This window comes from Cibotium barometz, chromosome 47 (assembly GCF_041138505.1).
Source record: "Cibotium barometz isolate CiBa-2024 chromosome 47, ASM4113850v1, whole genome shotgun sequence".
Classification (NCBI taxonomy): domain Eukaryota; kingdom Viridiplantae; phylum Streptophyta; class Polypodiopsida; order Cyatheales; family Cibotiaceae; genus Cibotium; species Cibotium barometz.
Genome location: NC_141092.1, coordinates 18883936 through 18899747, shown reverse-complemented (window position 1 = coordinate 18899747; position 15812 = coordinate 18883936). Strand labels below are relative to the sequence as shown.

The following is a 15812-nucleotide window of genomic DNA, read 5'->3' as shown; positions in this document are numbered from 1 at the left end:
CTCAAATGAAACATTATTTTTATGAGTAACCTCACCCATCTTCAATGGTGGGGGTAGGAGCCTATACCTCCTCATTGAACGTCTAAACTGCATCCCAAACCTCCGAATTCTTGCTATGTAGCAACCTCATGAACTCTTCCTTTATATAATATAGAGAGGCTTTTTACAATCATGTGTTTTTTCATTATCCAAAGGGGCCTTTAGAGTCATTTCCCTTTGGAAGGGACTCCACACATTTTGGCAATCATGTGTTTTTTCATTATCCAAGGGGCCTTTAGAGTCATTTCCCTTTGGAAGGGACTCCACACATTTTGGCAATCACTTGTTTATTTTGAAATTTATGAAAGAGGAGGTGATGGAGACTTGGGGAGTTCCAGAGGGTAACATCCCATAATGGTGATGAAGTTGCTATCCAACATGGCTAAGCTTCGAAAAAGGGTTGATAATTTTCCTTTTGAGTGATGTAGGTCATGTTGTGAGGTGGAGCACTTTTTCTTTTGTAAACTACAGATTCAATTACATAGCTCTGGCTTTTCTTCAATGTAACCAAGTGCCTACTCCGCAACTCTCTGCCTACTCATAGGGGCAAACTCATGGGTGTAACAATTCTTGTTGTGGTGCTAAAACTTTTTCCCTTCCTTTTGGAATGTGGAAATGCAGTAGATCCAACCATGCGGAAGCTCACATACTATCCTCTTCTCAATCTAGGAAAGTGCATAGGTGCAATTGGACAATCATAGTTCCTTCACCTAATGTCATTAAACCCTCACACAAAATTGCAGGCTTTTCATCCACAAGATAGATGCATCTCATTGAAGCTTTCCTAGTCCAACATCATGTGTGTAGGAGCTTGGTTGCATGTGTAGCTCAATGGGCTATGAAACTACTATAAGAGGGGAAAAACATCGAGTTGTTGGAATATAGAGGCAAGAGTGTATGCTAGACAACAGGGGCTTGTTACTACTGAGACAGGGTTTTGGCAGGCTGGCTGGCCCATCTTGATGGTTGGCCGGTAGTTAGCCATGCACGAGGGAGCTTCCTGGTCCAAATCCAAACCCTGATCAATGGGTTTGTGTGTAAAGAGACATAGAAGTTGAGGAGAAATGTTCATGACATGTGACCGCCGCTAGCATTCCGCAGCCCTCGTGTGGAACGCTAGCCCTCGTGTAAAAAAGGCTTCGGAATACTTAGCCAAAATACACTAAAATAGTAATAGTTATCTCACTGCAGAGGTGAACACGCGTGACACGAGTTTGTGCCGTGCTGGACTTTTCCATGGGTCCGCCAGACAGTGCAGGAAAAGCCGCCATAGATCTCGCTAAGCAGCTTGCCCTCTGCACAAAGCTCTGGAGAGTTCTTCACCATGAGCGTTGCTACAAAGGCTCTGCGTAGAATTTTCATCATCATCTTTAGCCTCGGCCTTCTTGCTGCATCTGCATCTGCATCTGCTGCTACCGAGCCGAGCTCCATCGCGAGCTACTCTCCCGACGATCTGCTTTCACCGCCTGCCCTGTTCGAATCCTGGCTCAGACGATTTCCCAGAGCTTATTCATCCGATGACGAGGAGCGCCATCTCCGCCTGCAGATTTTTATCGATAACCTCCGCTATGTTCACCAGCACAACCTTCGAAATGCCTCCTATTGGCTCGGGCTTAACAAGTTTGCGGACCTCAGCCTTCAGGAGTTCAAGGCCCTCTACTTTGGGAGCACACAGAGGTCGCTGCGTCGGGCGGTCCAAGTCGCAATTCCGAGCTTGGGATATGGCGATTTCGAGGTTGCCCCTAGCTCTGTTGACTGGAGAGCCAATGGGTCTGTCACAAGAGTGAAGGATCAGGGTTCTTGCGGTGAGTTAACGTCATGAGTAAGTTTCTGAATGCAATTCTAGAGCGTTTGATAATGCTGAGAGAGAGAGAGAGAGAGAGAGAGAGAGAGAGAGAGAGAGAGAGAGGGATGATGATCACGTATGTTCCGGAGTTGAGCCCAGGATTTCTCAGAAAGAAACAAACTTATTTTAGTGTCTAACAAGAGACCCCAGGATGTTATGAGACCAAAGTGACACAACAGAACTGACTCTATCATGAATAATGACATGAAAGTATTCTTATGAGACAAGAGTGATACATCAGAACTGACTCTGTTATGAACCAATGGCATGAAAGAAAAATATCTGATAAATTGACTTATTTTGTGAAGTGCCTAGCTAAGAAGATAATCGGTTATGTGAAGCACGATACAGGTGCTATCTTTGTGTGAAAAGAACACCTGTCCATGCAGCATCTGCTCCACTGCCTTAGCAATGAGAGTCTCAATGTCATCGATAGGTCATCGTACATCTTGATGCTGCCATAAGAGAAGAGTTGCCTGTCTCTGTTTGTTTGGTGCGAGGCTCCCACCCTGACAGCAGCATTATCCCTGCTTGACACCTAAAGGGTGTGAAGAAGGTCTCCAAGGGGTGCATCCTAATTCTATTATGAGATGTATTAGGGCTAGTCCGCCTTCTTGGGGTAGAGGCTTCCCAGCCTTCTTTTTGCGAGGCAATCGGTAAACCGAGCGATCGAAACCGAGGGACCCCAAAAACTGAGCAAAAACCGTTGGAATTTCACTTCATAGGGCTAGCAAGACTATTGTTCAACCTTACAAATATTGAGATTCTTTATGCATTGCATTTAGAGGCATCATGCTTGCTCAAGGATTAAACAGAATTACTTAATAGAGCATATTATAACATACTGAAACCTCGCTGCCATGCCTATGGTCATCACAAATATTCACAATTCTCCAATAATTTCGAACGAAAATCCACCATAGGCATAGTATAAACGAAAATGTTTGTTTTCAAAATTATACAACTCATGATTAATAGGCATTTGTAATCATATCTAATCCTCTTCACACTCATCATCTATAAAGCCACTCTTTTTTCGGTGCGAGTATTTCTTCCACGCATTATATCTTCTGTCCGTGGCCATTTATTTAGCCATGGATTCTGCATAGATGACAAGTAGCTACATGAAAATATGAATTTGATAATTTAATGAGTGCCCATTCCTTACCTAATGTATAAGTCAGGGCTGAAAATGGAGATAAAAGTAATGTGGGCTAAGTAACCTATTATATAGGTCCTCATGAGTTGGTTGACTAGGTCCTACAGGCTGACCTCGACAAAAAATCCATAAATTGCTGAAAAATGCTAAAAAGGCACCCAAAAAATGGTGCAAAAATAGCAGAGAAGATATGTGATGCAGGGCCTTATAAATGGGCTAGATACAAGCATGCAAGGAGTCCATTTGGGGATGAACAATATTTCCAACAGTTCTTGATGATTGCGTAATGTAGTGGAAGTAAGAGTGCACGATAGAGGGGGAGAGAGAGAGAAGAAGCACAATAAAGACACTTCACACCTGATTGGGTCCCAAATACCCTCTACAGGGCCCCCACCAAGGACTGATATGGTTCTGATTTTCAAGTTCACCTTTGCTTGGGAATTCCCTTGGCTGTCTTGGCCCTTGAATACCTTCAGCACTTTGTGAAAATGAGATGATTTGACTCTTGACTGGCCCATGCTTTTATAGGCAAGTCCTCTCCTGCTGGTCAGTGGGTTAATAATGCCGGTCGGCCTGTTTAATCAACTCCCACAACCTGTTTTAATGCTCATAAAGTAGGCTCCTTTTCCCATGTGTTGGCCGCCTTGCTACTGGGCATGCATGGCCCAGCGCTGGCCGACTGACTGGCTGCCTAGGGGCTGGCCGACTAGCTGTGCAGCCCCTTCCAAGGGCTGGCTGACTGGGCCACAGCCCCTTGGCTGGCTGCCATGCTATCGAAGCCTCCTAGGGCTGGCCAGCAAGGCCTATGCCCTATAAGGGCTGGCCACACATGCAATGGGGCTTCATGGGCCAAAGCCATGGCCCAAGTATTGGGTAAAACCCTATACTCTATGCAATCCTACATGTCTCCTCATGTGCCTTGCATTTGGCTAAAAACCTAATGCTCGGAACACGTTTCATCATTCTAGAGGGTGACGCGTAGTACGGACTGGCATTGCTTCATGTGCGGGACTTGCATACCTGACCAAGACCATTTACGGGACTCGTACACTTGATCTTGGATGCTTAGAGTGGAACCTTGGCTGACTTGTCTGGAATTAGGGCTCACAAGGGGCGAGTTTCCACTCCAGGTCCTACACTTGCTATACAGATATGTCCACATGGCATCCAAGTGTGGGATGCACGTGACACTAGTGGCTATAAGTCCCTGTCCACAAACACTTACACACTTTCACTGTATTCCTCATACTTAAGGTGATTTGGGCTCATTGACTTCCAGAAGTATCTCGATTCTCCCCTGACTCAAAACATGGATAACATAGGAATGGCACCTTTTATAAAATAAGGTGTTACAAACATATAAGAGAGAAAACACATACATGACTTAGAGAGAGAGAGAGAGATCAGAGAATGTGGCTGTGAAAGCTTATTTTGTTATTGGAGTAGAGGTTTCCAGCATCTGTGGAGCATCTCGGAACTCTTCATCTTCCTCTTCCGCCACTAGGTTGGCATGATTCTGCTCTTGCTCTTTTGCCATCTGCTTGTAACATCTCTCTTCAGTGTGTCGTCCTAGCTTCTCGCAGAATGTGCACTTGAGTGCTTTTCCCTTGGGTTTATTCTTCATTTTGGACATGTAGACCCTCTCTATGTCATGACTGACAGAAGTTTGCTCTCGAAGTCAACGATCCTCATCAATAAGGATAGCTAACATGTCTTCTTTTACGGCATCTCTCTAGACATCCGAAGTGAAGACAACACCTCCTTGTACTTTTCCATCTCTTCTAAGCTCGAGAAGAGTACTACTTTCTTGTCATCTTCATCAATGTTGGCCTTTAAAGCAACTAGTCGTTGGAGGAGGGAATCTATGGTGCTGAGGTGCTTGCAATGTGTGATGTTCTTTCTTGTCATCTTCATCAATGTTGGCCTTTAAAGCAACTAGTCGTTGTTGGAGGAGGGAAACTATGGTGCTGAGGTGCTTGCAATGTGTGATGTTCTTTCATTTTTAAACCATAATACTTTTGTTTGAGAAACACTTTTCAATTGTTAATCTTGTTCCCCAACACATTTTTGAGATTGTCCTATACCAGATTCGCGGTTTTGTCAAAGTCGACATGATCAATGCGATTAGCAAGTCCTAGATTGATGTGAGCTCGATCATTCTTCTCTATCCAGACTCTCACCGCAGGTGCTGTAGCTGCACCTTCAGGCTTCTCTTCTGTGCCATTGACAACACTCCAGACTCTGTCTTGCATGAGCAAGAGCTTGACTTTTGTCTGCAAATGCCAGGAAATTTCTGTGTATGGACCAGCAATGGTTTGTTTGTACAGCAACACAGAGGAGGAGGGGCAGAAGGATAGCTGAAAAAGGTCTCTACTGTTGATATCAGAGTGCCACGTCGGAGTGGAGGCGATCTGCAGGAGTCCTAGAAGGCGGGTCTAGGCATGCACTGCACAGGAGCAGCAAAGGCATGGGCTGCATAGTAGGCGAGGCAGAGCCGGAGTCCATGCAGAGGAGCGACACAGGAGCCCACAGAGGTGGTGGCGCACAGAACCGGACAGCTCCACCCAAGTCTTTGCCCCCCAAATCTGCCAGCGGCGGAGGGGTTGGCACCACTCAGATTGACGGAAGGCCAACACTAATGCCGCTGAGTCTTGGTGGCGCACGGGCAGAGCTTCAGAGGCATCGCGTGGAGCAGAAGGGTGGCCAAGGCAAGGCACAAGCAGCGGAGAGCGGTAGACATGAAGCACGATCAGCGGAGCCCTGCTGTGATACCATTCTGTTGGTAATCGAGGCTACATTGTAGAGAGGGGACGATGATATTTTGATTTGATGTATCTTCCTTCAAAGTACAATGCCTTTTTATAGGCTGAATGCCTTACTTATCTTTCTTTAACTCTCTACTCATGGGGACAATGACACTTGGCTAAACCAATGACATCACTGCTCACACTTTCACCCCGGTTTTTGGGAATAGCAGCATTGCAATGACTCTTGGCTAAACGAATGACATCACTGCTTACACACACAAACACACTAGTCGCTATAAGCCCCTTGTCAAATCCCCATAGGATCTCCTCGTGGAACACTCCTGGTACAAGACTCGAAACCTGCAAAACAAAACAAACAAATAAGAAGGGGGTGCAGGCTTGACTCACCTCCCAACCATGACAGCCGTGGACAAGCCCACAGACTTGACTGTCCCCACCGAGCCACGAGCTGAGCTAACTAGATGGACGTACCCAATCTCTACCTTGCGACGTTTCATACCGCCACGAAGCTACCCTTGTGGGCCTCGAGACTGCTGCTGGCCTTGGCGGCATAAAGCATGTGCACGTCTGCACTAGATTCAGGCTCCAGACCATAGAGCTCTCACAAATCACGCGAGACTCTATATGACTAATGACTAACCTTGGCAACCCTTTTATAGGCTCTTGGCCGGTCATCGGACGTCCACACTTGTGCGCCCGCCCGTCCATACTTGGGTGCCCACCCGTTAGTCTATCCCTAACTCAGCTCGCCAATCAGCCTGCCCAGCTCCAAGCTTCTCCAAACCTCGAAGCTAGTCTTGTGTGCGTGTAGCACACGGTAGATACACACTATGCACATGACATACTCCCCTTCCTCTAAGAGCTCACTCCTGAGCTCACTAAAAAGCCAAGGTAATCTCTCTGAAGAGTAGTCAATGTCTCTCATGTAGCGTCTTCCTCAACATGATCCTTCCACTTGATCTTGTATTCCGTGATAAGCATATTACGTAATCTTCTTTCACAAAATCCAAGAATCTTTTCAGGTTCGTGTGGAACAAATGTCATGTCTTGGACATCTATGATTTCTTGAGGAGTAACTAACTAGTCTGTTCCACCCAGTACTTTCTTAAGTCTACTGACATGAAATACAGGATGAACTTTCACATGAGAAGGCAAATCCAGTTCATATACAACTGAACCAATCCGTCGTGTAATACGAAATGGTCCATAGTATCTGGGGGATAATTTCGGAGATCAACCTGTCCGTAAAGTCTCGGAATCTTTCGGAACTCGCAAATACACCATTGTTCCTTCAGAGAACTCTCTGGGTGAACGATGTCTATTAGAATAAAATCTGTCTCGGTCTTGAACATTTCTAATAGATTCCTTCGCAACTTGTAACATTTCTTGCATATCTTGCTAAAAATTATGCGTTGCATCACGCTGAAGTCCTGAGAATCCTACTATAACAGGTGATCTAGGTTGAAAACCATACATAAGCATGAAAGGACTAAAACCTGTACTCGTATGCTTAGTACTGATATGTGCAAATTCTAACATAGGAAGATAATCCTCCCATGAACTCTGTCTTTTGGATACATATGCTCGAAGCATATCCTCCCAAATTTGATTCACTCTTTCTGTCTGGCCATCAGATTGAGGATGATCTGAGAAACTCAAATTCAAAGTTGTTTCCAACTTCTCAAAAACAAGTTTCCAAAAATCACTCGTAAACTTAGAGTCCCTATCACTGACTATATCCTGCGGTAACCCGTACAGTCTAAACAATCCCTCGATAAACTGCCGTGCTAATTGCGTAGCTGTAATAGTCTTCCGGGTCGGTAAAAATCTAGTCATTTTTGTCAAGCGATCTATCACAACCCAAATAGAATCGTGGCCTTGATGCGTTCTTGGCAATCCGGTAATAAAATCCATGGAAATACTTTTCCATTTATTACCTGGGATTTGCAAAGGATGCAACAACCCAGCCTGTTTAAAGCGTTCATCTTTATTTGCTTGACAAACTTGACACTTGAGAACATAATCTTCTACATACCCTTTCATCTTTGGCCAATAAAAAGTGTGTTTCACTAACGATAGTGTCCTGTGTATCCCAGGGTGTCCAGCAGAAGAGGCGTCGTGACACTCCTTAAGAATCTTGGACCTAATGTCTGGAATCTGTGGTACACAAATTTTGTCATTACGGAATAGTAAACCATTCTGAATCATCCATTGGTCTCCTGCAGCTTGAATTGTAGACTGCTCAGTCATTGAGTCTTGGTCAATCAATGAGCTCTCGTCCTGGATCTTCTGCCAAAATGGACCAAAATAACTATCAGTCTTGCAAAGCCCTCTCAATGACTGAAATAAGTCAGTAGAAATCTCGGTGAACGACAAAGTATTCACCTCTCTAATTCGACTAAGTGCATTTGCAACACTATTCATGGACCCTTAACGAATCTCAGAATCAAAATCTTGCATTAACTCAGTCCAATGAGCTTTCCTTCCTCTCAAATCATCCGCATCACACACATACTTTATTGACTGATCACAGTCAATACCACAAACTTGGAGCCATATAAATAATGTCTCCAAACCTTGAGAGCATGAATCACAGCATAAAGCTCCTTCTCAAGGGTTGGCCAACGAGATTGAGTGTCGTCTAGCTTTTTACTTTCAAAAGCAACAGGTCTACCATCTTGAAATAGAGCAGCCCCGATGGCATAGTCACTGGCATCAGTTTCAAGAACATAAGGCCGACTAGGATCGGGTGATGCTAAGATAGGTGCTTCCTTGACTTTATCTTTCAAAAGTGTGAAGGCTATATCCAAATCGTTATTCCAAGTGATAGGCTGATTTGACTTACGTCCACGACCTTTCAGCAAGTTGGTCATCGATAGTGTGAGCTGAAAGTACTCCCGCACAGATTTCCGAAGAAAAACAACAAAACCAAGAAAAGAACAAAGTTGTTTCACTGTTCTTGGTGTAGGCCAGTCCAGAACCTTCTGAACTCGGTCATAGTCAATGCTCAATCCATCTCTAGTGATCTTGTGTCGAAGTAAACGATGTCTGTCATAAAAAACTCACATTTACTTAATTTAGTATATAGTCGATTCTGTCTTAAAATAGATAAGACAATCGTGAGGTGTCTAATATGATTCTCAAGAGTACGACTATATATCAAAATATCATCCAAGAACACCACCACAAATTTTTCCAAATGTTTACGAGAAAGATCGTTCATCATTTGCTGGAAAGTGGCTGGAGCATTGGTTAACCCAAAAGTTAATACGAGAAACTCGTAATGGCCATACCTAGTCCGAAAGGCGGTTCTTTCGACATGCCTTTCATGAATACGTATCTGGTGATAGCTAGTACGTAAATCTATCTTCGTGAAATATTTCGCTCCTGCTAACCGGTCAATCAGGTCATCTGATCTAGGGAGAGGATAACGGTTCTTAATTGTCAGCTTGATCAATCTCTTTTAATCTATACACATTCTCAGGTGTTGTCCTTCTTTCTTCTAAGCAACACAGATGCACCCCAAGGTGATTTACTTGGACGGATCTGGCCCATCCTCAAATAATCTTCGAGTTGTTTAGTCAACTCATCTTCCTCAGCTTGGCTCATCCTGTAAGGTGGAATACTAACATGATGAGCAAGGGATCAGGTCAATACGATGATCTACTGCCCTTTTAGGAGGTAAGCTCGATGGCAGTTCCTTAGGAAATACATCTTGAAACGAATCAAGTATCTTCTGTAATTCTTTGCTTTCAAATACACTTAATTCATTGACATCCATAAAAGGTATGAGAAATGAAGAAAGTGGAATCAATACACAATGGAAAGCAGTATACAAAGAAGAATCCATTATATTTCTAAAATCAATTGTATTTACAAGAGGTTCCTGAGAGGGATGTATACAATCACCTAAAATACTATAATGGGTGTTTCTATGTTGAAAAGAAAAAATATGACTAGATCAATCTATCTGGACTTGAAGAGTCTTAAACCACTCAATCCCTAATAACAAGTCTACATGTTCTAGGTGCATAATATAGCAATTCCAGAGTATCTTTGTAGTCCTGAATCTGGATTGGTAGCATCTCTACCTTTCGATCCCATACTTGCCGACCCGCAAGTAGGCGTACCTCATAGGTATGATCGCTGGGTGTCGTATCAAGACTTAATTTCTGCACAAGTTTGTAGTTAACAAAGTTGTGTGAGCTGCTAGGGTCTAGAAGAATTTGGATTCTATGGCCATTCACTTCTCCATAAACTCGGAGAAGATCATGCAAGTCAAAAACTTTAGAGTTGAACAGATAATCAGAACATGTACTAGGGCGAGAAAGTACAGTAACTGACGTACCTGTCAAAGACAACTGGTTAGCTGTCTTTGGCTTGGGTCCTGCGTTGGTCTTTGCACCCTTTTGCCTCGGGTACTCGTTACGCATGTGTCCTTTTTCTTCGCAGATGAAACAATGTCCCTCCTTGAGCTTCAAAGCCTTAAGGAGTTGTTTCTTCTTCGCTGGTGTTGAACTTAAATTCTTCGAAGGTTGGTCCAAAGACTTTCCTTCAGTTGTGTTATAGCCATTGGTGCGGAGAACTTCCTTTTGTGCTTGTTCCCTTGCTCGGTAACGGGTTTAGACTTAGAAGAGACCATTGTATCATCATAGATACGAGCTGAATGAATGGCCTCGTCCAAAGTTTTGCATTTGTTATTTTTAACCTTGAAACGGTATGAGTCGGGTAAACCGGCTACGAAGAACCCCGAAAGAGTTGTGGGATCCATCTTCGTAGCTTTCATTTGCAAGTCTCTAAATTTCTGGAGGTAGACCTCATAAGTGAGGTGCTGCGAGGTCATGGTCAAAGCTGTAAACCGGGCAACCACATCATAAACATCCTCTTTCTTGAGGAATTCTTTCTTGAAGACATCTTTGAATTGTGCCCAAGTCGTTGGCTTAGGGTTGAGTTCCTTCCACCAAAGCAAAGCTTTGCCTGAGAGAAAACCTACTGCTAACTGGATCTTTTTTCCATCGTCATATGGATGAAACTGAAAATGGACTTGCCACTTATGTAGTCAAGTGTCCACTATCTCCTTGGTACGTTGCTTTTGCTCGCCCCCGAACTGCTCCGGAGTAATGTTGGGGCCTAAAGCAGAGGCCAAGGTATCCATACCCAAAAGAGTAGATAGGGTAGTGGTCAAAAGAGAGATGGAGTTCTGCAAAGCCTGCATCTGTGCGGTGATTTGTGCCTGACATTCGGAAGAAGTAGCTTCAAGAGCCACTTTAAACTCTTGGAAATCTGATTTTGATACATAATCATCAAAAATATCGGCATCGGTATCTTCCGTAGCCGGCAAGCCTTCGCGTTCGATAAGGGGCTCCAACTCGGATTCTTGGGTCGACATCTTGAAGAGGACCAGGTGAGAGAAATTAATCTTGCACAAATAAGAGTGCTAGGGAACTCTAGAGCTTGAGAGCTTGAAAACTTGAGAGATGTGTGGCAAGAAGCCCACTTAAGGGGTTTATATAAGCTTCCCCAAAAGCAAACACGACCAGCAGCACCCGGCCAGCACCCGACTACGCATAGCCAGCGATCTCCTCTCTCGCTCTCTTTCTCTCTCTCTTACAAACAAAAGCCAACGTGCTTTTTTTTTTCTCTCTTCAAACTGTTCAAACAGTTGAAAACATCTAAGCCCTACTTCTTGCAAAGCAAACAACCCCTTCTAGACCACTTTCTTCATCATCACGGATCTCTTCGATAAAAAAGCAACATACCAATTTGAAAAACAGCAGTATGCATAAATAAAACAGCAAGCTTCTTGAACACATACCTTTCTTTGACCTCATCTTCTCTACCTACCGACTTGCTCGTTCACGAGGCACGCTCTGATACCATTGTCAAATCCCCATAGGATCTCCTCGTGGAACGCTCCTGGTACAAGACTCGAAACCTGCAAAACAAAACAAACAAACAAGAAGGGGGTGCAGGCCTGACTCACCTCCCAACCATGACAGCCGTGGGCAAGCCCACAGACTTGGCTGTCCCCACCGAGCCACGAGCTGAGCTAACTAGATGGACGTACCGACCAATCTCTACCTCGCGATGTTCCATACCGCCACGAAGCTACCCTCGCGGGCCTCGAGATTGTTGCCGGCCTCGGTTGCATAAAGCACGTCTGCACTAGATCCAAGCTCCAGACCATAGAGCTCTCACAAATCACGCGAGACTCTATATGACTAATGACTAACCTTGGCCACCCTTTTATAGGCTCTTGGCTGGTCATCGGGCGTCCACACTTGGGCTCCCGCCCGTCCATACTTGGGTGCCCGCCTGTTAGTCTATCCCTAACTCAGCTCGCCAATCAGCTTGCCTAGCTCCAAGCTTCTCCAAACCTCGAAGCTAGTCTTGTGTGCGTGTAGCACATGGTAGATACACACTGTGCACATGACACCCCTGCTCACACACTCACACTTTCACCCCGGTTTTTGGGAATAGCAGAATTTTTCAGTGATGCACCAGGGGCAATGCAAACCAAAGAATGGGGAGAGCTGGCATACAAAGCGTCTTGGCCACACAGGCGGGCTGCGGGTGCGGGGGTGCATTTTTATGTCGGGGATACGAACTCTCTCTCTCTCTTAGTTGCTCCGTGAGACTCAAATGTATTTGTTGTAAGGTGCCAACCTCTCACATATTTTGTCACGTTTTGTGTTGACAGCAATATGGTTACTCATTTATTCTGCTTACATTATCTAAATGTGAAGTGTTCAATCTGGTTAATGTAAACATGAAAGAAGCTGTGTTATGTTGTTGATGATGATGGTATAGGTAGCTGCTGGGCTTTTTCAACCATTGCTGCTGTCGAAGGGATCAATCACATCCAGACGGGAAACTTGATTTCTTTGTCTGAGCAAGAGCTTGTGGACTGTGATACCTCTTACAACATGGGATGCAGTGGTGGCCTTATGGACTATGCATTTCGGTTCATTATCGACAACGGCGGCATTGATTCCGAAGACCACTATCCCTATGAAGGCCGCAATGGTCAATGTGATGCCACCAAGGTATATATATGCATGTTTGTATGTATGTATGTATGGGAGAGAGAGAGAGAGAGAGTCTATTAAATGTAGGACCCAAAGGGTCTATGAGACAGAAATTGTGAAACCAGCTGTCAGAAACATGAAGAGGAGGAGAGAGATTATATATGGTCTTGAGGCAGAATATGGCCTACTGAGATAAAATGAAGCAAGTACAAGGAAAAGAAAAGGGTATACCAAAAGGTTCTAGTATTGGGCTACGGGTGGTAGTTTTGTCCTGTGTGTATGTAAGTTCGGAGAGAGTCCTGTCCTCCCAAGTACTTGTTGACAAGAAGCTTTTGTCGGGGGTGGTTGTGTTGTCCTGTGTGTATGTATGTTGGTTTGGGGAGAGAGAGAGAGAGAGAGAGAGAGAGACCTCTCCTCCAAGTACTTGTTGTTGACAAGCAATGTTATGTGGGGGGGGTGGGGGGGGGGGGTTCTATCGAGCTGTGCTCTGGTTTCAGTCAAAAGAGGCAAGGGTAATTTTAACAAGCTAAAAGTGTGTGTTTGGTGCAGAAAAACACCCATGTTGTGACCATTGATGGTTATGAAGATGTTCCCCCCAATGACGAAAATGCTTTGTTGAGGGCAGTTGTGCAGCAGCCAGTAAGCGTTGCCATCGAAGCGGGCGGGCGTGATTTCCAACTGTATGCAGGAGTAAGGCTTGGGAAAGCAATCCATTCTTTTAACATATCTATTTGAAGCACAGCAAGGCATAACTTACTTTATGACAGGCCTCGGTTCCGCCAGTCAGACTTGGGCACTGGTTGGCTGGAGATTAAGATATGAGTGCTTCCTTACTGTGTGTGTGTGTGTGTGTGTGTGTGTGTTGCGGCAGCTGTTTCTTTCAGTATGACCTGTTATTGAACACACTCAGGGTTTGGTGCAGGGAGTGTTCACAGGTGATTGTGGCATGGAGTTGGACCATGGGGTGGCCATAGTGGGGTATGGCAGTGATGGTGATCTGGACTATTGGATTGTGAAAAACTCGTGGGGGTCCAGCTGGGGTGAGAAAGGGTACATCCGTATGCAAAGAGGTGGAGGTGCAGAAAAGAAAAAGGCTGGGCTGTGCGGTATCAACATGGAAGCCTCCTTCCCGAAAAAGGGAGGTGCGAACCCTCCCATGCCACCACCTTCTCCACCAGCCCCCCGCACCAAGTGTGACTCTACCTACTCCTGCCCACCCGCCAATACATGCTGTTGCCTTCTCCACATTGTCAAGCATTGCTTTGCATGGGGCTGCTGCCCCCTCCAATCTGCTGTTTGTTGCAACGATCACTACCATTGCTGCCCATCAGACTTTCCCATCTGCAACACGCGGGCTGGGTCCTGCCTCCGGGTAACTCTCTTCATCTCTTCTCTGCGGTTGTGATTTCTTGTTCTGTATCTCAGTGGTAAGTGCCCTGGGCTTGTGCTTTGATAGCCATTAGAGGAGGATGGATGATGGGTTTTTTTCTCCTGAGTTGAACCAAAATGAGAGCTTATGGTTCAGTTGAAATTTTCTTTCCTGCTTCTAAGGTGTCCATCCGTGCGTGCACACGTCCACACGCAGCTAAATGTGCTATTGCTCCCTTTTCTTCCAAGTGTCCAGGTGTGCCTTGGGGCGTGTGCGTGTGCATGCACATGCGTATGCGTTTCATAGGTTCCTAAACCTGATTGAATGTGCATTGGCAGGATGCAAAAAGTCCTTTCGGTGTAAGGATGCTGAGCCGAACTGTTGCGGAACCGGATGAGACGGCAACATTCTAACTTCCAAGCTACGATGCTTGCACACACAAATCAATGAATCATGCATTTCTTCACAAGCTCTATAGATCTGTTTGCAGACCACTGTTGCAGAGAGTCATTAGCCCCTCAGTCCAATAAAGGGATACATGAAAGAAAGACTCTTGTTACCCCATTTTTTTACCGACAAGCAGGTTCCATACAAAAGGTCAAACCCCATTTTTTATGTTGGCCGGATTTCGACTCTCGCTCCATTATTTATTGGCAGCGAGCTGGTTTACAAAGCAGTGCTTACAGTGAGTAAAAGCAATAAGCACAACCACCAAACACGAAATCTCTCACTTAAGCTTTCCACCATGAAGAAAGTGGTAAAAGTTAGTAAGACTGTAAGAGCTATGCTTGCAAATTGTTTGTTGGCAATTCTTCTTTATTGGCAAAGGGGAGGTCTAGACTCTATATGCATCCGAATTTTACACATTGTTAAACTAGGCGTTTATGACTAGAAAAGGGGGTGGTTTGTGTTGTGCATGTAAGGTTTACACATTCTTAACTAGGTGTTAACTAGGGTAAGGAGTCTTATGCTTGTGCATTTAAGTTGGAAGTGGAGTTGACATGTGTGCCTAAAGCTAGGGAGGTTTGTGGTGCATTTTACATGCAAAGTGAAGTGAAAGAGGGGTGTCCTAGAGTTGATTGTGGCTTGCATTCAATATATTATTTTTATGAGTTTGAATTAATGATTTATTGGTTTTTTTCTGCCAAAGTTCTAGTCTGTTAAAGAGACCTTAATTTGTAACGAGAGATTGCGCGTTGCGTTTACAAGCATGCATTCGGCTTGGCTTGAGGATTGAGATTATGTAAGTTTAGCGTAAATTATCTTGGTTGGTTACGGGAAGGGCGGTGGTGCAAATTGGCAACCAATCATCAACCCACCACGTGTCCATTTTGGCATATTTAACATCCCCCCATAAAAGAAAAATAGAATCCCTTTCTTCTTCTCTTTCTTTTAGTCAGAAGGAGCCACCACACCATCTCTCCAAAATAGATGCCAAAAAAAAACTCTTTAAAATGACGACCCTCCTCTCCCAAACTTCTTTCCGTACTATTGTATTACAAAAAATATTCTTTTCAATCTCTCCAGTCCTTCTAAGGAGCCAAAGATGTTATGAAGCTCCACCTTCTTACCATCTCACTTTTTTCTTTCTTGCATCTTTCTA

At 44.6% G+C, this 15812-nt stretch overlaps 1 protein-coding gene across 1 annotated transcript; it reads left to right on the top strand.

Annotated features, from left to right (window-relative positions):
• Positions 1–1220: 1220 nt before the first annotated feature.
• Positions 1221–15329, top strand: LOC147611467 (cysteine proteinase mucunain-like). Its single transcript, XM_086784549.1, has 5 exons — positions 1221–1844; positions 12623–12858; positions 13390–13530; positions 13763–14212; positions 14548–15329. The coding sequence occupies exons 1-5, from the start codon at positions 1364–1366 to the stop codon at positions 14620–14622; spliced, it is 1383 nt and encodes a 460-aa protein (XP_086640675.1). The 5' UTR covers positions 1221–1363; the 3' UTR covers positions 14623–15329.
• The last annotated feature ends 483 nt before the right edge of the window (positions 15330–15812 follow it).